Source organism: Rhinatrema bivittatum, chromosome 5 (assembly GCF_901001135.1).
Source record: "Rhinatrema bivittatum chromosome 5, aRhiBiv1.1, whole genome shotgun sequence".
In the NCBI taxonomy this organism is placed as follows: Eukaryota; Metazoa; Chordata; class Amphibia; order Gymnophiona; family Rhinatrematidae; genus Rhinatrema; species Rhinatrema bivittatum.
The window spans coordinates 350578342-350601145 of NC_042619.1; the positions used below are offsets into that span (position 1 = coordinate 350578342).

Consider the following 22804-nt stretch of genomic DNA (forward strand, 5'->3'; position numbering starts at 1 on the left):
GGGGGGGGGGAGGATGGTGAAGTCTGAGACAGCTCCCTCCCTGCATTACTAGTGAGAGGCTGGCTTCACAGACAGGGGGGAGCTGCCTGACCCTCACTCCTGACTTCCCCCATGTCCCAGCTAGTGAATGGTGTGTGGGTGAGGGGGGGGGGGGAGGATGGTGAAGTCTGAGACAGCTCCCTCCCTGCATTACTAGTGAGAGGACTGGCTTCACAGACAGGGGGGAGCTGCCTGACCCTCACTCCTGACTTCCCCCATGTCCCAGCTAGTGAATGGTGTGTGGGTGAGGGGGGGGGGGGAGGATGGTGAAGTCTGAGACAGCTCCCTCCCTGCATTACTAGTGAGAGACTGGCTTCACAGACAGGGGGGAGCTGCCTGACCCTCACTCCTGACTTCCCCCATGTCCCAGCTAGTGAATGGTGTGTGGGTGAGGGGGGGGGAGGATGGTGAAGTCTGAGACAGCTCCCTCCCTGCATTACTAGTGAGAGGACTGGCTTCACAGACAGGGGGGAGCTGCCTGACCCTCACTCCTGACTTCCCCCATGTCCCAGCTAGTGAATGGTGTGTGGGTGAGGGGGGGGGGGAGGATGGTGAAGTGTGAGACAGCTCCCTCCCTGCATTACTAGTGAGAGGCTGGCTTCACAGACAGGGGGGAGCTGCCTGACCCTCACTCCTGACTTCCCCCATGTCCCAGCTAGTGAATGGTGTGTGGGTGAGGGGGGGGGGGGGGAGGATGGTGAAGTCTGAGACAGCTCCCTCCCTGCATTACTAGTGAGAGGCTGGCTTCACAGACAGGGGGGAGCTGCCTGACCCTCACTCCTGACTTCCCCCATGTCCCAGCTAGTGAATGGTGTGTGGGTGAGGGGGGAGGGAGGAGGATGGTGAAGTCTGAGACAGCTCCCTCCCTGCATTACTAGTGAGAGGCTGGCTTCACAGACAGGGGGGAGCTGCCTGACCCTCACTCCTGACTTCCCCCATGTCCCAGCTAGTGAATGGTGTGTGGGTGAGGGGGGGGGGAGGATGGTGAAGTCTGAGACAGCTCCCTCCCTGCATTACTAGTGAGAGGCTGGCTTCACAGACAGGGGGGAGCTGCCTGACCCTCACTCCTGACTTCCCCCATGTCCCAGCTAGTGAATGGTGTGTGGGTGAGGGGGGGGGGGGGGGAGGATGGTGAAGTCTGAGACAGCTCCCTCCCTGCATTACTAGTGAGAGGCTGGCTTCACAGACAGGGGGGAGCTGCCTGTCCCTCACTCCTGACTTCCCCCATGTCCCAGCTAGTGAATGGTGTGTGGGTGAGGGGGGGGGGGAGGATGGTGAAGTCTGAGACAGCTCCCTCCCTGCATTACTAGTGAGAGGCTGGCTTCACAGACAGGGGGGAGCTGCCTGACCCTCACTCCTGATTTCCCCCATGTCCCAGCTAGTGAATGGTGTGTGGGTGAGGGGGGGGGGGGGGGAGGAGGATGGTGAAGTCTGAGACAGCTCCCTCCCTGCATTACTAGTGAGAGGCTGGCTTCACAGACAGGGGGGAGCTGCCTGACCCTCACTCCTGACTTCCCCCATGTCCCAGCTAGTGAATGGTGTGTGGGTGAGGGGGGGGGGGGAGGATGGTGAAGTCTGAGACAGCTCCCTCCCTGCATTACTAGTGAGAGGCTGGCTTCACAGACAGGGGGGAGCTGCCTGACCCTCACTCCTGACTTCCCCCATGTCCCAGCTAGTGAATGGTGTGTGGGTGAGGGGGGGGGGAGGATGGTGAAGTCTGAGACAGCTCCCTCCCTGCATTACTAGTGAGAGGCTGGCTTCACAGACAGGGGGGAGCTGGCTGACCCTCACTCCTGCCTTCCCCCATGTCCCAGCTAGTGAATGGTGTGTGGGTGAGGGGGGGGGGAGGATGGTGAAGTCTGAGACAGCTCCCTCCCTGCATTACTAGTGAGAGGCTGGCTTCACAGACAGGGGGATCTGCCTGACCCTCACTCCTGACTTCCCCCATGTCCCCAGCTAGTGAATGGTGTGTGGGTGAGGGGGGGGGGGAGGATGGTGAAGTCTGAGACAGCTCCCTCCCTGCATTACTAGTGAGAGGCTGGCTTCACAGACAGGGGGGAGCTGCCTGACCCTCACTCCTGACTTCCCCCATGTCCCAGCTAGTGAATGGTGTGTGGGTGAGGGGGGGGGGGGGGAGGATGGTGAAGTCTGAGACAGCTCCCTCCCTGCATTACTAGTGAGAGGCTGGCTTCACAGACAGGGGGGAGCTGCCTGACCCTCACTCCTGACTTCCCCCATGTCCCAGCTAGTGAATGGTGTGTGGGTGAGGGGGCGGGGGGGAGGATGGTGAAGTCTGAGACAGCTCCCTCCCTGCATTACTAGTGAGAGGCTGGCTTCACAGACAGGGGGGAGCTGCCTGACCCTCACTCCTGACTTCCCCCATGTCCCAGCTAGTGAATGGTGTGTGGGTGAGGGGGCGGGGGGGAGGATGGTGAAGTCTGACTCAGCTCCCTCCCTGCATTACTAGTGAGAGGCTGGCTTCGCAGACAGGGGGGAGCTGCCTGACCCTCACTCCTGACTTCCCCCATGTCCCAGCTAGTGAATGGTGTGTGGGTGAGGGGGGGGGGGGGGGAGGATGGTGAAGTGTGAGACAGCTCCCTCCCTGCATTACTAGTGAGAGGCTGGCTTCACAGACAGGGGGGAGCTGCCTGACCCTCACTCCTGACTTCCCCCATGTCCCAGCTAGTGAATGGTGTGTGGGTGAGGGGGGGGGGGAGGATGGTGAAGTCTGAGACAGCTCCCTCCCTGCATTACTAGTGAGAGGCTGGCTTCACAGACAGGGGGGAGCTGCCTGTCCCTCACTCCTGACTTCCCCCATGTCCCAGCTAGTGAATGGTGTGTGGGTGGGGGGGGGGGGGAGGATGGTGAAGTCTGAGACAGCTCCCTCCCTGCATTACTAGTGAGAGGCTGGCTTCACAGACAGGGGGGAGCTGCCTGACCCTCACTCCTGACTTCCCCCATGTCCCAGCTAGTGAATGGTGTGTGGGTGAGGGGGGGGGGGGGAGGATGGTGAAGTCTGAGACAGCTCCCTCCCTGCATTACTAGTGAGAGGCTGGCTTCACAGACAGGGGGGAGCTGCCTGACCCTCACTCCTGACTTCCCCCATGTCCCAGCTAGTGAATGGTGTGTGGGTGAGGGGGGGGGGAGGATGGTGAAGTCTGAGACAGCTCCCTCCCTGCATTACTAGTGAGAGGCTGGCTTCACAGACAGGGGGGAGCTGCCTGACCCTCACTCCTGACTTCCCCCATGTCCCAGCTAGTGAATGGTGTGTGGGTGAGGGGGGGGGGGGAGGATGGTGAAGTCTGAGACAGCTCCCTCCCTGCATTACTAGTGAGAGGCTGGCTTCACAGACAGGGGGAGCTGCCTGACCCTCACTCCTGACTTCCCCCATGTCCCAGCTAGTGAATGGTGTGTGGGTGAGGGGGGGGGAGGATGGTGAAGTCTGAGACAGCTCCCTCCCTGCATTACTAGTGAGAGGCTGGCTTCACAGACAGGGGGGAGCTGCCTGACCCTCACTCCTCCGGGGTATTGTGATCTTCCTGCATGCAGTGCCCTATCCCGGATACCAGGGGTGTTGTGATCTTCCTGCATGCAGTGCCCTATCCCCTGATACCAGGGGTGTTGTGATCTTCCTGCACGCAGTGCCCTATCCCCTGATACCAGGAGTGTTGTGATCTTCCTGCATGCAGTGCCCTATCCCCTGATACCAGGGGTGTTGTGATCTTCCTGCACACAGTGCCCTATCCCCTGATACCAGGAGTGTTGTGATCTTCCTGCACGCAGTGCCCTATCCCCTGATACCAGGGGTGTTGTGATCTTCCTGCACACAGTGCCCTATCCCCTGATACCAGGAGTGTTGTGATCTTCCTGCACGCAGTGTCCTATCCCCTGATACCAGGGGTGTTGTGATCTTCCTGCATGCAGTGCCCTATCCCCTGATACCAGGAGTGTTGTGATCTTCCTGCATGCAGTGCCCTATCCCGGATACCAGGGGTGTTGTGATCTTCCTGCATGCAGTGCCCTATCCCCTGATACCGGGGGTGTTGTGATCTTCCTGCACACAGTGCCCTATCCCTGATACCGGGGGTGTTGTGATCTTCCTGCATGCAGTGCCCTATCCCCTGATACCGGGGGTGTTGTGATCTTCCTGCACACAGTGCCCTATCCCTGATACCAGGGGTGTTGTGATCTTCCTGCATGCAGTGCCCTATCCCGGATACCAGGGGTGTTGTGATCTTCCTGCATGCAGTGCCCTATCCCCTGATACCGGGGGTGTTGTGATCTTCCTGCACACAGTGCCCTATCCCTGATACCAGGGGTGTTGTGATCTTCCTGCATGCAGTGCCCTATCCCGGATACCAGGGGTGTTGTGATCTTCCTGCATGCAGTGCCCTATCCCCTGATACCGGGATGTGTGCAAGAAGATCACAACACCCCTGGTAACCGGGATAGGGCACTGCATGCATGGTAAAGTATCCATTTTAATTATCACTTCAATATTATCTTTATTGCTACTAGAGTCAACATTTCTTGGTGTACTAAATTCCCTGGAAATTTGTGTGAAGTTTTCCGATGTTCCCATTAGTATTTCATCCTGTTGTTTCTGATCAATGGAGTTCAATTTCTCAATTTGTTTTTCCAATTCCACTCTTAGATCCGCAGAGCTCGCATTTTCCTCTGATAAACCACTCGGGTTTACTGGGGAGAGTCCCTCCCCTCTCTCAGGTGGGGATGGAGGAGCCGGCGCCCCTGGGGCTCAATGATATTTCAGTGGCCAGGGAGGTGGCACTCCGTTCTAGTGCTATCCCTCCAGCGGCCTGCCCTAACGGGGTATTTAAGGGGTCTAGCCAATCCAGCACAGGTTTTTGTCCAGTAACTGTATCAGCCACATCACTTGAAGGCTTTAGTTTCGCCTTCCTTTTAGTGTGTGGCATTTCAAAAAATAACAACCAGAAATCTAGTCGAGGACAAACTTGTGTTGGTGGTTCGATGTATATATATTTATGAAGAGTCCACTTAAGAGGTCGTGAAGAAAATAGGATTAAATTCAGTCCTACCTGGGGGGGTCCATAGTACCAGGGGACTGTGTCCACCAATCCAAGGAATAAAAAATATTTCCAGCCGGGATTAGCCAAGCCTGTTTTGTTTGAGCGTCCATTTTTCTAACCTGACCACCGGCACGTTTTGTTTTTTTTTTGGGGGGGGGGGGGGGACATTTCTAGTTTTTTTTCCTCTGATTTAATATCGCCACGATAGTAAGTGGGAAGAAGTACGGAAAAGTAGTATTTTCTGCTTTTCTGTACACCTTTTGGGTATCTCAAGACTTAACGTCAGCTCCAGAGCTGGCGTTTATTTTTGAGAGGCGCACGATATTTTTTTACACGGAGATGTGAAGAGCGCTGTTACCTATGCACGTGACAGGACGCGTGTTTTGGACGCGCTGACCCCCGTTTTGCGTCGGGAGGGTATGGACACACGTCCAGTTGCGGGTTAACGGTGTGCCGCAGCCAGCACGCGGTACAGCGTGGGCCCCGAAAGTTCGGTAAAGACTTGACCGAGCACGTGCAGGCGTTCCCCACGTGTGTCCTCTACTTTGTAAGCCCCTCGGTCTTTCTTCATCCAAGCTTACTGCAAGGATGTGTCTGTTTCTTAAAATATTTTCAACTTTTTGGCCTTGTTACTTCAGCAGCCCCTCAAACAGAATTTAAGTTCTGGAAAAAAAATGTAAACCTCCAGATAGTACGTACGTTTATTTGGAGTGAGTGGAGGCATTCCTGAGATGGGGCTGAGAGGAAGGGTTGTGTGCGTGTGTGTGTGTTTTTTCATTTTCAAATTATGTGCATAAATTTCATTGAAAAATTTCAACACGCACAGTAGCAGATGTAATTGCAAATTTGGCGGGAGAAGTTTCAAAGCCATGTTAAGCGGGCTGTTAACCAAATTACCTCGATAATAGAAACTCGGTTAATCACATCTAGATAAATCTTTGGAAGCCACTAAGTTTTAGTTACGGGGCAGTGTTATGCAGCACTGTTGCACTGGTTAGGTTCATCCCAGGCATTTATAATGTCCCTTATTTTTAATTTTCAAATTTTCACATTATTACATGTAATCTTTCAAATTAGAACACGGCACATGTAATGTATGTAGGAAACATTACATTTCAGTATATTGTGTCTAACCATAAATTATAAACATTTCAGAATAGTTGTGCCTAAATATAAGAAATATGGGGGGCAAAGGGAAAAAAAAAGAGCGAATTAAGAAAATACATTACAAATATCCGACAAGTCCTTTACTTCATTCATGTCGATTCCTCTTTGGGGGTTCTATGTGAGTGGCCGGTCAAAAAAATCCCTGAGCTGTTCAGGTTCAAAAAACACGTAATTATTATCCAAATATCTAACACAACATTTGCTTGGATATTTTAGGACCTATCGGGACCCCAAACCTAGAACCCTCTCCCTCGTAGATAGAAATTCCTTTCTGCGAATTTGCGTAGATTTTACCACGTCAGGATGTATCCAAATTTGTGCATCGTAAAATGTGGCCAGCCTGTTTTGAAGAAACAGTTTTTAAGACATGATTGCGGTCTGTAATGAAGGCAAAAGAGGCCAACGTGGATTTCCTTTCTCGAATTTCAGAATCAATAGATAATTCCAACAGTTCAGAAATGTCCAGAGTATTCCTTCTCTCTCCTTCTCCTTGATCTTTTCTTTGAGGCAAATAATAAGTCTTTGTACATACAGGTAAATGAGTAATCGGGTATTTTCAATACCTGTGTCATATATGTTTTAAATAACTCGAGAGGTGCAATACTTCTGATAACCGGGAAATGTATGATCCTTAAATTTAATATTCTCATAGTATTTTCTAATTTCTCCATTTTTTTTTCCAAAGCCAAATCTGACTTAACAATATTCTGTGGCATATTTTCCATTTGCACTATTCTTTTTCATGATTCTCTATCTCTGAGTTAATTGTAGTAATCAAAGAATTATTAATAATTTCCCTTATTTTTAAGAGAGACAAAACTGATTTGAACTGAACTTGGTTGTAGCTTTTGTTCTGCAGTTTTACTTGTGGTCCCTTGGTCACAGGGAACGCGGCTAAAGATTTTTTATTTCCTTTCTTTACAGCAACATGGCGAATGCTCTGGCTAACGCCATGTGCGAGCGCTGCCGGGCGGGCTTCGCACCCGCTGAGAAGATCGTGAATAGCAACGGCGAGCTGTACCACGAAATGTGCTTTGTGTGCGCCCAGTGCTTCCAGCAGTTCCCGGAAGGGCTCTTCTACGAGGTGAGTGGGTCAGAACCAGAGAGGCACAGCTCTGCCTTCTAAATACTTCCAAGTACAGAGCGTGCCCCCTCTGCCAGATTCAGTAGTGCTTCACCTTTCCTAGTGTCTATGGAAAAATGGGGTCGATTATATGTGACTTCAAAGAAAATGCATTATTTTGAACTTGGAAATGTAGAAGTCTTGGATTGCTATGCAGTATAAAAAAAGATTCTCCGCAAGGTTGGGTAAAGATATTTTCCGTGTTCCAGAAGGGTTTTCATGAAATAGCAGTTAGTGAATTGCGGTGTATTTCCGCATGTATGCTTTTTCTTTTCTTAAATAAGGCTGTGGGGGCCGGCCTTCTGATTCAGCGGCAGTGTTGGGTAGGTGCTGCCGCGCAGGAGACCCAGCTTCCATTCTCAAATGCCTCCCTGCTTCCCGGGCTTGGGATGCTACGGGTGCGACGTACGCGCTTCAGAGCGGAGGAGTCCAGCCACATTTCATGACCGGTGCAGGAACTCACTGGTGCTGGGTTCCAGAGGGGGGGGAACCGTGGTCGGTGCCTCTCAGCCAGACTGACCCAACAAGGAACTGAGTAAACGGGGTGTGGAGAGAAATGCTCCCCCCCAGCCACCGATGGCCGCCCTGCTCAAATACTCCTCTCTTGTGGTATCTCCCCCCTCGCATGTACATTGCGGTGTCTGCTCTCAGTAACAGCAGCGATAAGTGAAACCAAGAAATTCAGCATGGGGGGTCCCCCTCTTACAGTCTCCTGACTGGCCCTGCAGATGATGTCACCCACACGTAATGGCTAATTCATCCTGGATAATTTCTATTACTGCGGAAACGTGTATGAGGTGAGGGGCACCGCAGGACCGGTCAGCACACACACACAGGCCTCAGGAGGCCCCTTTGCTATAGCTCCTGGCTGCACGTCTACAGAATCTCTGTAGAGAATCTTTTCAGAGATAAGGTGAGGGATGTGGTAGCCCATTTGCAGGACCACCAGGAGACACTCCAAAAAATCTCCGGCAGCGCTTGAGACCCACCCTCCCCAGCTAGGAGGTTGACAAGACAGGGTCAAAGGAAGTCTTTCTACCACCAGAGGAAGTACTATCCTTCAGCCCTTCGCTCCCATTCACAGAGGGTAAGCTCCTGAGGCCCTTTCCAGGCAGCAGAGAGCTCTCAAGCCCTAGCCGGCACCCCAGTCAAATCCTGGGATGGGGTTTTGACAGCATCGTAGGAAGCATAAGCCAGCCACCTGTACCTGAGATGCTGGATCCCCTGGTCCGAAGCAGGCTACGGTTCTTTGCGAATCAGTGGCCCAGTTTAACCTCGGACCAGTTCTGTCCATCGTCTGTCAAGGGTACCGATTAAACCTATTGGGTGTCCTCCATGCCCATTTTGGGGGCCAGTAGTGCATCAGGAGGTACTGATACGGGAGCTCTCCACCCTTTTAATGGCCAGAGCAGTCAAACCTGTCCCACCAAGGCAAAGAGAGCAGGGATTCTACTCCCGGTACTTCCCGATTCCAAAGAGAACAGGGGGTACTCCATCCCATCCTAGACCTGAAGGCCTTGAACAAATTTCTAAAAAGAGAAAAATTAAAGATGGTTTCCCTGGGCACCCTCTTGCAAAAAGGGGACTGGCTATGCTCCCTCGATCTGAATGATGTGTATACTCACATTGAGATCTTCCCAAATCACAGGAAGCATCTCAATTTTGTGGTGGGAAAACAGCACTTCCAGTACAGAGTGTTGCCCTAAGAGCTCGTATCAGCCCTATGTGTCTTCACAAAATGCCTGGCTGTGGTGGGGGTGCACCTCCGCAGGCTGGGAGTGCATGTTTTCCCTTACCTGGACAATTGGCTGGTCAAGAGCACATCTCAGGCAGGAACAATTCTGTCCATGCGCTTGACCATCTGGGTGTTGGAGTCACTAGGGTTCGTCATCAACTACCCGAAGTCCCATCTCAGACCATCACCTCAATTCAGCTTCATAGGAGCCCTACTAGATACAGCTCAGGCAAAAGCCTTCCTACCACAGTCCAGGGCGGTCACCTTGACGTCCATGGTTAGCGGTGATTCAACAGAGCTAGCAGGTGTCAGCTCGGCACATGTTGAGGCTGTTAGGCCACATGGCTGTAACAGTCCATGTTATTCCCTCACTCAAGACTAAGGCAGGCTATGGCATCTCAACCTCCAGTCTCTGTCACTCACAGCCTGGATATTGAGAGGTTAACTCTGAAAATTGGCCTCAATAAGCTTAAATTGTAACAGAGGAGGTTTAGATTAGAGTCATTAAGAAGTGCTCTCTAATTATTAGTATTGTTAAGTGCTGGAACAAATTACCTAGGTAGGCAGTGGAATCTTCCTCATTGGAAGTTTATAAGAGTTGATTATATAAATATCTATCTGAGATGATTTAACTACAGTGGCTTCTGCCTGAAGGCAAAGGATGAATTAATGACTTCTTGAGGTCCCTTTCCAATTCTGGCTTTTTATGTTTGTATGTATTTCAAAGTTTGCCGATAAACTCAAAATTTGTAGTGATTTATACTGACAGGAACTAAATTGAAATTGTTCCAGGAGTATGTAGACACTCTTGCTAGTAGGAAATGTTTTTATGGAACCTTTCTGATCTGTCTTGCACTTTACTATTTCCTGATGATCATCCTTCCCCACAGCAACCGGCTAACATAAAAAAAAGCAAGAGAAAAATATTAATCCTCCCATAAACTGCTCCAACTTGTTCCAGAAAGAAAAATGTTAGAGATGTAAATCTGGCAATAGAATAATAATATTAAAGGGGAAATCCTAGCTCGGAGGAAGAGTTGATGTCACAAATCTGCTAAGGCTTCTAGCACAAAGATGAACGGGGCCACTAGATTTAGAGCCAGAACCTAAAGCCAGTATACAAGAAAACTCCCCATCCATAAATGTCTATCTCCCTTGACCAGACATTAGAACTGGGCATGTATAAGGGATAAGATGTGCCCTTTAAGATTATTTTCATATTGTGCTTTGCTATCAGAGAATCATTGCATAAGAATACAGGTTCAATGACTTACAGCATCCTGCAGATCAGGGAAAAGTGCAAAATGATTTGGCTATTTTTGTCTAGTTTTCAGCAGAAACGTATGCATACCATTAAAATTCCTATCAAAGGCATCCTTAAATTGTTGATGTAATGTGAGCAGTATATACATCTATTACACATGATTTGCAGGTCACCTTACTGTAGATAGTACACCAACAAAGTCCTTACAGATGTTGAGTAGAGTGGAAGAATTGCTTCATTTACATGTAATACTTATGTTAATATATCCTAGTAAGATGTTAGCCTTTTTATAACTTTACTAAATTGCTGACTTATGTTCAGCGTGTGATGTAGAATAATCTCCAGATCCTTTTCTGCAGTAATACTTCTTAGCCAGACATTCCCGTTCTGTATTTACTGATTTCGCCTTCCTTAATGGAATTCTACCTTGCATCTGTCCTTGTTGAATTTCATCCAATCTATTTCTAATCATGTCTCCAATATAAGAGAGAGAGAGAGAGAGAGAAGCATCAGCAAATCAGTTGAACAAATTTTAATGCATGGCTCCAATATGACACAATTTTGAATTCTAATCCTGTTCCCTAATATGTTTGCAGCAACCTTTAATTTGATATCAGTAAATGTTATAATTGTATTCTCTTAAGTCATTATCCATATTAATGAAAATATTTAATAGTGCCTATTTCCTCTCTTCCCTCTCCCCCACACCAGTAGAATTCCACTTGACAGGTTTACCCAGATTAACTTCAACCCACTGGTAACCATTCTTTGAATATTTCTACAGCCAAAGTGCACCTATCCTAGATTATTTTTTCACTGAAGGAAAGCAGTGTTCATTGAGTCGCACACATGAGTGATATAATTGAATAGCACAGGAATAATAACATGTTTCCAGAATTTCAGGTAAAAACTTAAAGATCTCTCTGGGCATTTGTGGTAGTTCCCATGTCCCTGCGTTCACGCTGCGTGCCTTAATGCATTGTTTTCTATGATAGATGTCATACGTGTTTCACCTGTCAGCAGCTGTTTTTTTCAGTGCATTAGCTTTTCAGAGAAAAAAATCCCTAGAGTCCTTTTGCCTTAATGAGGTTTTTTTAAATTTTTCCTATTACTCATTGGTCAACTCTTTTGACAATTTTCAAGTTTATTTTTTGACAGCCTTGTCTGCCAATTTTTCAGTGTTTTCTGACAGGCCCTCTAATAACTGTCCCCTTTTTTCTCTTTAGTCATCTTAACCAAGAAAAATCTTTTTTAGATTTTGCATCCTCATTTTTCTGACAGTGGCAGAAAAGACCAGTAGCTTCAAGAAGTGTCCAGAATATGGACACAAGATGTCCATTTCCAATCACAAGACCTGCCATAGGTGACTGGGCAAGGATCATGCCTATTACTGCAGTATCTTCTCTAGGAGGATGCCAGGATCTGCAACACAATGATTGTCTCCTCTGAGCCGGCACCAAAGATGATATTGATGCATAAGGACCACAGAACTGCACTGACCGCTGGAGGCAAGGAGTTGCCAAAGGGAACATAGACTCCTTTAGTGATGAAGCTGAAAGGTTGGCCCAGAGATCAAAATACATTTTGATTGGGCTCAGATTGCTTGAGCATGAAGCCAAGGAGAAAAGGTGCCAAGGGTCCATCAAAGAATAAGGACCATCAATCCCAATTTCCTTTACACTTCTCCAAGAGCAGAAGAATAATGGAAAGTGCTCTCTGACCCCCAAAGCAGCTGCACCTTGAGTAAAAAGCTTTACTTACCATCCTGAGCACATGCCACAATAGTCTCCAGAGGTCCAATTTCAAGTTTTCAGCACTCTTCGAAATACTCTGAAGAAGGCCAGCCCTCTTGTTGAATTCCCTTGACTCTTCCCTCCTCTGAGGAGGAACTTTGCAAGCAAGTAGCAAAGGTAATTGCTAAGCACATGAAGAGTGTTACATGACTAGCATCAGCAAGCTTGATTCTACTCAGAGTGCCAAGAATCATGGCTCCAACATAGATCTTTTAATATCAAGAATCAGTGTTGTTACCAAGCGCATTGAGTCAGAGCTGAACAACATCGGAGAGGGAAATCTCTCTATGCCCTCAGTAACAATGGTCTCTGGGGCCCCAAGAGTCAACCCATCAGTGCAAAAGGTAATTCACTCATGGATCACTGCAGACCAAGATGTCACCTCCAGTGTATGTTTTAAATGATGTTGAGCAAGGCATTGCACTGCTGAAAAAAAATGCAGTGCCTTACACACAAACAAGCTCCTTGGTACACCTCAGAACTACAGAATCTCAAACGACTTGGACACAAACTAGAAAAAAGATAGCACAAATGATATCTTGAGGAAGACAAGCCAAAATGTAGTTCCCATGTTTCAACTTATCTTTGGACTATAATAACTGCCAAAAAACAATATTTCTCCCAAGCTATTGAGCAGGCAGCAGATTCAACCAAACCTTTTTTTTTTTTTTTTTTTTTTACAAATAATAAACAACCTCATCACAAAAGAACCAAACCCACCCAATCAGCACTAACCAGAGAAGACTCTGCCTCCTACTTCAAAAGCAAAATCAAGGAATTCCAGACTCTCCAGAACAACCCACAAAGTCCACCTCCTCATGAGCAGGAAATGTAATCCTACTCTCCCATAGATCAGTTGAATGGAACTCTTTTTAGCCCTATAACAAAAGAACATCTCTGAAGGATATTACAAGAGATGTGACTGACAACCTGCACCCTAGACCCTGCTCATCAAGCTTAGTGAAGTTGGCATACAAAGGCTTTATAGGATGGATACCCAAAATTGTCATCTCTTCCCTCTCAGAAGGCCTGATCCCAACAACACTGAAAAAGCAGTAGTATGCCCCCTGCTGAAAAAGATCAACTTTGACCAGGACAAGCTGGAAAACTAGCATCCAGTGTGTAAAATCTCATTCCTGGGAAAATTAGTGGAACAGGCTTTTGCAGCCAACTGGTTGACTGGATGGAAGCCTACCTGGCTATGGGACAGAAACAGCACATGCATCCATAGTATGTGATTTCCACAAAAACTGTGACAAGTGCCTCACTTCAGTACTGGTACTTCTAGATTTCCTGGCTGCTTTTGACATGGTTGACCACTTGTTATCTTATCAGAACTAGAAGAAACAGGCGTTGGCAGTGGGATTCTGACCTGATTCAAATCCTCCTTATCGGACAGGCTGCAGTCCATTAAATTCATCACAACCACCTTCTCACACTGGACCCTAACCTGTGGGTAACACAAGGATCTATTCTGTTGCTTATTCTTTTCAACATTTACTTCAAGCCACTAACCCAACTGATTCAATCCTTGAACCTAAAATTCTACATCTACACTGACATAACCAGAGAACCAGATTTACAAACAACTGTGAAGAAATTATCTGTATCCCTTGCAGTCATCCAAAACTGGGCCTCTTATAACAAACTATGCTTAAACCAAGGTAAAACAGAATTTCTGTGGATATAAAAGGCAAATTCCTTTTGGGAACTGTGAACTCACCTTGAAATTTCAGGTTTGTTACTTTGGGATCCTGCTAGACCAGGGGTCAGGAACCTATGGCTCGGGAGCCAGATATGGCTCTTTTGATGGCTGTATCTGGCTCGCAGACAAATCTTTAATAAAAAAGTAAAAATCTAACAAAAACCCCCACCCTCCTGACATCCCCCAAGACCTGCCAAAAGTCCCTGGTGGTCCAGCGGGGGTCCGGGAGCGATCTCCTGGACTTGGGCTGTCGGCTGCCAGTAGTCAAAATGGAGCCGACGGCCCTTTGCCCTCACTATGTCACTGGGGTCGACCAATGGTGGCGGTAGCCCCTGTGACATAGTAAGGGCAAAGGGCCGTCGATGCCATTTTGATTACTGGCAGCCGACGGCCCTTTGCCCTTACTATGTCATAGGGGCTACCGCTGCCATTGGTCGACCCCAGTGACATAGTGAGGGCAAAGGGCCGTCGGCACCATATGTTGAGAAGATGAATCTAACCATAGTAGTCCATGCCATGATAACATTTTGGCTGGACTACTGCAACACATTATATGAAGGGATTCCACAAGCTTCAGCTAATACCGCAGCACGCCTTCTAGATAGCAACCGTATCACACCAGTCTATGAAAACTACACTGGCTCCCAGTTCTTTGAAGAATCATATTTAAAAACCTGTGCCGAACAGTCAAAGGCTTAAAGAGAAATGGGCTAGTCTAGTTGAAGAGCAAACTAACGCGCTACCTTCCTACCAGACCCCTAAGGTCATCTCAAGGAACCTCCATAGTTTTCCATCACGAAAAGAAAGAAAACTTAATGACACTCATCATAGAGCTTTCTGAGGATAACTTCCTCCTTCTGGAATTCACTACCTGAAATACGTTATCAAAACAATAACTACCCCTTTTTCAGGAATCAGTTTAATCAACCATTCAGTGACAAGAGTAACCAATCACAACTTGCACATACCAAGCCTGTTTTCTGTATACTTTCTGCAATTCAATTACGTTTGTGTAAATAGGATCAAATAAGTGTAAATAAGTGAAATTTCATCATTTCTCAGAATGTTGCTTCTCCCATAGTTGTCTGTTTCTAACTACGTTTTCATATAACTTAACTATCTGTATGTACTTTCAGTGAAAGTATATTTTCAAAGAGACGGTCAGTAAATCTTACTAAACAGATGACCGGCAAATACTTGGTTTGGCCTGAGGACATCCTGTATGTCGGCCGGCTCAAACCAGAGATGAAGCAGGCCCAGGAGAGCTCCATTGCTGGCCTCACAGATTGCAGGTGTGCTTGGGAGGGAGACAGGCACCCCTGAGGAACTGCAATGAGGTCACTTTCATTGACCCTGCTGTTTTGTCCATAATGTCCCTACAAGACCAGGAAGACTAGCTATGTTATCTGGGTTTGAAGGAAGTCCGTACACATACTTCCTGTGGCTTGGATGTGTCTCTAGCTCAGTCTTAGATTTGTGCTAGGAAAACACCACCATCCATATCACATACTGCTTCTTAGCTTGGCATAAGCTTTGTGAGAATTCACATAGTTTCTTGCTGTTTTCATGGCTTTTTTTTCTCCCATGACTGCATGGATGTTAAAGGAACCTTCAAAATAAGAGAGTGCTAATTGCATGGTAACCAATCCGCTTCTGTTCCCCTCTGATTCGGTGTTTTAGGTGCTTCTAGAAGGTCTTATGATTGCAAATAGAGGAGTTTTGCTATCTGGTGTGACAGCAAGGCTCAAGATCCTAATTTCTGTGCCACACAAAAACTGCTTAATTACTTCCTGCCTATCAAAGAGCCTAGACTCTTGTCAGGGTTACACATCAGTGTGAATAGTGTTTTATGGCGGTTATTGAGAAGGGAGCCTATTTCAGGTCAACCCTTAGTTGAAAGACTCCATTTTGGCGCATCAGATGACATCACTCATATGTGACTGGTACACGGCTGCCTTCAGAGAACATGTTGCAGATAAGCAACTCTGGGGTTCTGGTTTGTTTTTCCCAACTTTAATCAAGGATGTCAAAACAACACAATGTCCCATTACCATATGACATATCTATGACTTTAGTGATAAACGTTCCAGAAAGGTTTCTAATAAAAGTAAAGGATAAACATTTGTAATGATGCCGTGTATTCAACTTACTTTATGCTAATCTTTTTCTTTTTCTTTTGCAGTTTGAGGGAAGGAAGTATTGTGAACATGATTTCCAAATGCTTTTTGCCCCTTGTTGCCATCAGTGTGGTAAGTTTTTTTTTTTTTAAAAAGTCCGATATCTGCTGATGCGACAGTAATGAGGCATTTCAGTTTAAACCCTTTGTTAAAGTGCCTGCTTGGCAGAGCTGGGAATGCCAGAAAAATGTGATAGGTGAGCCAAACCAGAGCTGTGTTAAGGAACCTGGCTTTGCTCTAACAGCCAAATTAAAATAAACTCTTTTTCAAACTTTTTTTTAATTTCTTGTTTAATTCTTGACTTTCTCCAAGTCTGTTCTGTCTCTTTCTTCCTCATTTCAAACTTTTGTTTTTTGGGGGTTTTTTTGGGGGGGTTTTTTTGCATCGGATCCACTCTGGATTTTCAGGACACATTATAGAGGTCCAAGAGCATCATATTAGGAGGAATCATGTATTCCATGAATACATATATGTTGTTTTTCCATCCAATCTGCAATTTTCATGAGGCTTTATGCAAATTTTAAAGGGGGACGAGTCTTGGAAGGACTGTACCCACTGGAGCCAGCTGCGAGAAAACAAATGCTTTCCAAAAGTGGATGCGCTTGTGTGTACCATCAATTATTGTTCCCGTAGAGGCCTTGAAGGATGCACTGGTGGCTTGCTGTTGTTTTCTTTTTCTCTCTCAGGAGGTCAATGAACTTGGTGTGAATTCCAGGGCAGTAATGAAACCAGCAGCTACCTTTTTGACAGATGCGGGCTGCGATTTGGTCTGCATCTCAGCTAGAGGGTGGCTTCAGTGGTAGCAGCCAGACGTCAGTTAAGGCTAAGAAATTGGTCGGCCAATGCAACCTCAAAGTCTGACCTTACGAAGTTACCCTGTAAAGGCTGGCTCTTCTTTGAGTTTGGAGAAAATGGCCAATAAATGGGGCAAGTCCCAGCTCCCTCAATTGCCAGAGGATAAGAAGCAGATGCTGCGTTCTTTTAGCATGAGAGGCCATTCTAAGCGTTTTCGACCCTGCAGAGGAGTGGTTTTTCAGACGAATCGACCTTTTAGTAGGTCTCAGTGCTTTTGTTCCAGACAGCCCAGATGAGGCACAAACTTAGATAGTGGAACCTCCTGAGCCTCCCAATGAAGGTGTGCCGACCCACAACCAGGAATAGGAGATGGGGGACGCCTCACTCTCTTTTATCAGAGGTGGGTCAAAATCACGTCAGACCAGTAGGACCTGGAGGTGATACGAGATGGATATGCCCTGGAGTTTTGCAGTGTTCCTTGGGATGTATTCATGGTATCTCCTTGCCACTTCCCACAAAAAAGGCAAGCAGTGGAGTGTGCATTGTCAAGGCTCCTCAGTCTGAGGGCTGTGGTTCCAGTGCCTTCGTCTCAGGAATATACAGGCCGATATTCCATTTATTTCATTGTACCCAAGAAGAAGGGCTCTTTTAACCCCATCCTAGATGTCAAGGGGGTCAATTGACGTTTGTGGGTGACTCGTTTTCACATAGAAACCTTGCGCTCAGTGATAATGGCTGTACAGTTAGAGCAGGTTCTGATGTCCTTAGATTTGTCTGAGGCATATCTGCATATCACTATCCAGCTAGAGCATCAATGATTTCTGTGCTTCATGGTTTTGGGCTGTTGTCATCAGTTTTGAGCACTATCTTTTGGCTTGGCCATGGCACCCAAAACTTTTACCAAGATTATGGTCGCAATGGCGGCAGAGTTGAGAGAGAACAGGATTCTGGTCCACCCATACTTGGACGATTGGCTGATTCAGGCCAAGACTCTGTAAGAGAGCCTCCTGGTGTCACATAAAGTGATCTCCTTGTTATAGGAGCTCGGTTGTGTGGTGAACCTGGTTGAAAGCAGTCTTCAGCCTTCCCAATCGCTAGAGTATCTCGGTGTTTGGTTCAACACAAAATAGGGCAGGGTGTTCCTGCCGTATTCAGAAGGTAATGATGCAGGTGCATCTGTTAATGAACACAATACGCCCAACATGCCCCAATACATCCTATATTCAGATGCTCAGATTGATGGTGGTGACCCTGGAAGTGGTGCCATGGGTGAGGGCACATAAGCATCCTCTTCAGCGCACTCTGCTGTCTTGTTGAAACCCACAATCTCAGGACTATTCAATTTGGCTTTATCTGCTGATGGAGGTCTGCACACACCTGCAGTGGTGGTTAACAGTGGATCATCTGAGAAAAGGGGTTTCCTTATCCTCACCGGACTGGCTAGTACTCACGACAGATGCAGGCCTCTAGGGTTGGGGAACTCACTGCCAGGAGCTGGCAGCATAAGGGTGCTGGAATGCAGAATAGTCTCTTTGGAGTATCAATTGGCTGGAAGCCTCTGCAGTCCAGTTGGAATGCTTGCAGTTCAGCGATCGATTGCAGGGTTGAGCGGTCCGAATAATGTTGGACAATGCAACAACAGTGGCTTACATCAGTCGGCAGGGAGGAACGAAGAGCCAGCAAGTGTCTCAAGAAATAGCCCATCTTATGGAATGAGCAGAAGTGCATCTTCAGGAGATCTCAGCCTCGCACATTGCAGGAAAAGACAATGTAAAAGCGTACTTTCTCAGCAGACAGAGTCTGGATCCAGGAGAATGGGATTTGTCAAATGAGGCGTTTCCACTGGTAGTGGACCACTGGAGCCTTCTGTTTCTGGACCTACTAGCAACTTCTTGCATTACAAATGTTTTTTGTTTCTTCAGTCGCAGGAGAGATCCAAAGTCCTTGGGTATCGGTGCCCTCGTGCAGGAGTCACCAGAGGGCAAGCTACTGTATGCCTTCCTCCGTGGCCCATGTTGGGCAAGGTGATTCGGAAGATCGAGAGTTACAGGGAGGTTGGTGCTTCTGGTGGTAGCAGATTGGCCCAGGAGACCCATGGTATGCAGATCTGCGAAGGCTCCTAGTGGAGTCTCCCTTTTGGCTTCCAGGGCACAGCGATCTGTTGCGGCAGGGGCCTGTTCTTAATTAAGATCCGACTTGATTTTGTTTTACGGTATGGCCCTTGAGAGGGCTCGATTGCTGAAGTGTGGATATTCTTCTGTGGTGATTATCACCTTACTGGAAGCAAGAAAGTTCTCCACTTCCTTAGTCTATGTGCGAGTCTGGCAAGTGTTGAAGCTTGGTGTGATCAAGAGGTTGTTTCTCATTCGGTTAAGATCCTGCTTATTTTGGAATTTTTGCAGGATGGAGTGAATAAAGGGTTGGCCCTTAATTCCTTAAAGGTACAGGTGACGGCTTTTGCCTATTTCAGGGGTCAGGTAAATGGTGGACCCTTGTCGGCTCATCAAGATGTGGCCCATTTCTTGAAAGGAGTGAAACATCTACATCGTCCCTTGCGGTTACCGGTGGCCTTGTGGAATCTTAATCAGGTTATGGATTTCTTAGCGGGCCCTACTTTTTGATCAATGCATAATCTTTCCTTGCAATTATTGACCTTGAAAACTGTATTTCTTGAGGCAATTTATTCTGAGCGTAGAATATCCGAGCTGCAGGCCTTGTCTTGCCTGGAGCCATTCCTTTGAGTGACTCCACGGGCGATACAGCTGCGTACTGCTCCATCTTTTTTGCCAAACGTGGTCTTGGACTTTCACTTGAATCAGTCTATTTCCCATCTCTGGATAGGAGGAGAGATGCAGAGGAATATCACCTTGGGAACCTTGGATGTCAGGATATCGTAAGGTATCTGGAGATTTCTAAACCTCTCAGGAAGACAGAATCTCCTGTTTGTCCTCCATGGTGGAAGTAAACAGGGTGAGCCATCTTTGCGGGTTACAAGAGCTCGCTGGATTAAGGAGGTAGTCATGACCATGTATGTGGATGCTGTTCAGCCATTGCCTAGACAGGTTAGGATTCATTCCACTAGGGCTCAGGCAGTGTCATGGGTGGAGGTTAGATTGTTGTCTCCCGCCAACATTTGCCGAGCTGCAATGTGGTCATCCTTGCACACCTTTTCCAGGTATTATCGTCTGGATGTGCAGGCCCGGGAGGACGTAGCCTTTGCACGTGTGGTTTTGACTGTACCACAGGCAGCCTCCTGCCCTGTTTTGGAGTAGCTTTGGTACATCCCACTCGTTCTGGATCTACCTGCCTAAACGCTAAGAAATGAGAAATTACTACTTACCTGATAATTTCCTTTTCTTTAATAAGGACAGGTGGATCCACCTTTCTGCCCTTAGCTGCTGGGTTGTGCTATTGTCCTCCTGCATGGCTGCATGTTTCCAGGGGTTACTAGTAAGTGTTAATCCCATCCTTGACTGAGCTCAGTGTTTCCTGTTGGCTTAGTACTGGAATGGTTATCTGAAGTATTATTAATCTGTCCACAGTTGGCTTTTGCAGAGTATACTGGCGGGTGGATGTCACTGCAAGGGTGTATATAATTATGATGTCAGCTTTGCTCCATCTCAATCTGCTGGTAGAGGTGCATAACCCACTTGCTCTGGATCCACCTGTCTATACTAAAGAAAAGGAAATAATCAGGTAAGTAGTCATTTCTCCCAGGACAGCAGAATGTAGTCCTCACAGATGGGTGACATCATCAGATGGAGCCCTGTCACGGAATATTTTTGTCAAAGTTTCTAGAATTTTGACTGGCACACTGAGCATGCCCAGCATGCCACCAACCCTGTGGCCACACGGGGTCCCCCTTCAGTCTCGTTTTACAGCAAAAAAGCACGAGCAAAAACATAAAATAAGCAAACGTAATCGAACCCAACTTCCCGGGGTGGCGGGCGGGTTTCGTGAGGACTAACATCCTGCTGTCCTGGGAGAACACCCGTTACAGGTAAGCAACTATTTTCAATATTTCCCCTACTTCTCCATCTAAAATTTAGCTGGAATACGTGGGAGTGTTCCGTGGGCATTCCTGAGAAAAGTTAAGTTAGGTGGCTAAGTTATCCGGCTAACTTTCAGAATTGGTTGGATAACTTATTGACCAACTGCAGGTCATGCCTTAGAGGAACCATAAAATTAGCTGGATAAACATATTCTGCTATCTTTATGATAGCCGGCTATATTCAGTGGTGTAGCTGCAGCTGGGCAGGAGCCCTTGATGGGGTTAAGGACCGTGGTGGGAAGAGGCCGGGGGATCAGGGGGGCTTTTGTTTTAAGCGGCTTTGGTGGGCAAATTTTATGGCTGGTGGGCACACGCATTGTGCGCTCTTCACCAGCTGCCAGCAGACAAGTCACCACAAGTGTATTTTTATATATGTTTATGTGTTTCTCTTTCCTCTCTTAATAATGTGTTTGGTGTCTTGTGCACACAAAATATTCAGGACATGATGGGGGAGACGTAAGGATTTTGACAGGAGCTGTGGGGGTATTTTTGGATCTGCACATTGGCAGATCATGGATGCATGCACACATCCTGAACTGTAGACCGGCATTAGTGTGGGCTGAAACTTCTTGCTCTCCCTTTTTCTTCTTCCCCTTCCCTGCCGTCTTGTTTTCCTAGCTCCACATGATGTGCTTCTTTTCTGTTCTCCACACGTACTCTGTATATACGTATTGCCTCCCCTCTTGCTTTTCTTCTTCCATGCAAGGAGGTGAGTGCATAGGAAGAACGGCGATGGATGGAGGGAGAGGGGGGAGAGTAACTACAGTGCGCTCTTGGCTTGTCATCGGTCGGGATGATGAGCTAATCTGGAGTCCTGAGGCTCTCACGTCTTGAAGCCTGGCATGTGACTATGTGAAGCCAGCTTGACTAGCCTTAGCGAATATGATCCTCCTCCTTTTAGAGCTGTTTTCTAAATAAGAAAGACCAACTGTGCGACTCTAGATGTAGGGCAGACGTACATGAACATGGGTATTTTCTCAGCAAATACAGTACTCTCATGTGAGATCTCAAAGGGTTACAGGTGCTCACTTGTGCACCAGGAAGTCTTTTTTTTTTTTGTGACTCAGAACTGAAAATAAATTCATCAGGTATCTTGGCAATGAAAAGTTAGATGTTTTCTCATTCATTATATGGTAGGCGATAAGGATTCGTGATTTTGCATGAAGGACTTTAAGGGCAATGTATAACCTGCAACTGTAGCCTCATTTGGAGGAAGACCCTTTAATCTACGTAGGATGTGCCTTATGTAGCTGATTGGCTGAGAGCTTATTTAGTGGCACTCTCAGGTTTTGTTTGAGACTTTTTCTCTTTTGCGTTTTATATCTTTGCCCTTTCCTGTTTTTCAGTCTACGCCCTGACTCTCTTATTTTCTCAGTCATATCATGCATTGCACCGTGGATTTTTAAAAAGAAGTTGATATTCTTTTTTTTTTTTTTTCACAGGTGAATTTATCATTGGTCGTGTTATTAAAGCAATGAATAATAGCTGGCATCCCGAATGTTTTTGTTGTGATCTCTGTCAACAAATACTTGCAGACATAGGATTTGTCAAGAACGCTGGCAGGTAGGTAGGTCTTGAGACAGTTTTCACAGAGTGTGAGAGCAGTGATGTGTGTGTGTTGTGAAAAGTCTTTAGACGTATATTGATAGGAGGCAATGCTCAAAGGCGTACCGAGGGTCCCTCCCCCATCCTTCTTGTACTAATGCTTAGGTCACAGAAAAATCTGTGGGCGTCTCTAGACAGAAAAATTGACATTTTCTCATGGCACCCCCTGCTTTAAAACTGGCTATAAAAAAAGTCTTAATAAGAAAGCCCAAAGGGTCCTGTCCGTAATTTTAAAAAGCTGGCCAGTTTCACACTATATAATTATTTGATAGCCTCATTCAACTAATTCTATATGGCTATGA

The 22804-nt window shown here is 47.1% G+C and overlaps 1 protein-coding gene across 7 annotated transcripts in view; it reads left to right on the plus strand.

The window, feature by feature from the left end:
* Nucleotides 1-22804, plus strand: part of LIMS1 (LIM zinc finger domain containing 1) — a 214515-nt gene that overhangs the window by 162890 nt on the left and 28821 nt on the right. For all 7 annotated transcript variants that reach the window (XM_029604587.1, XM_029604585.1, XM_029604584.1 and 4 more), the window contains 3 exons: nt 7179-7338; nt 16057-16123; nt 22340-22460. In XM_029604587.1, the coding sequence (XP_029460447.1) occupies nt 7183-7338; nt 16057-16123; nt 22340-22460 (344 nt within the window). In that variant the 5' untranslated portion in view covers nt 7179-7182. The remainder of the gene's footprint in view (nt 1-7178; nt 7339-16056; nt 16124-22339; nt 22461-22804) is intronic.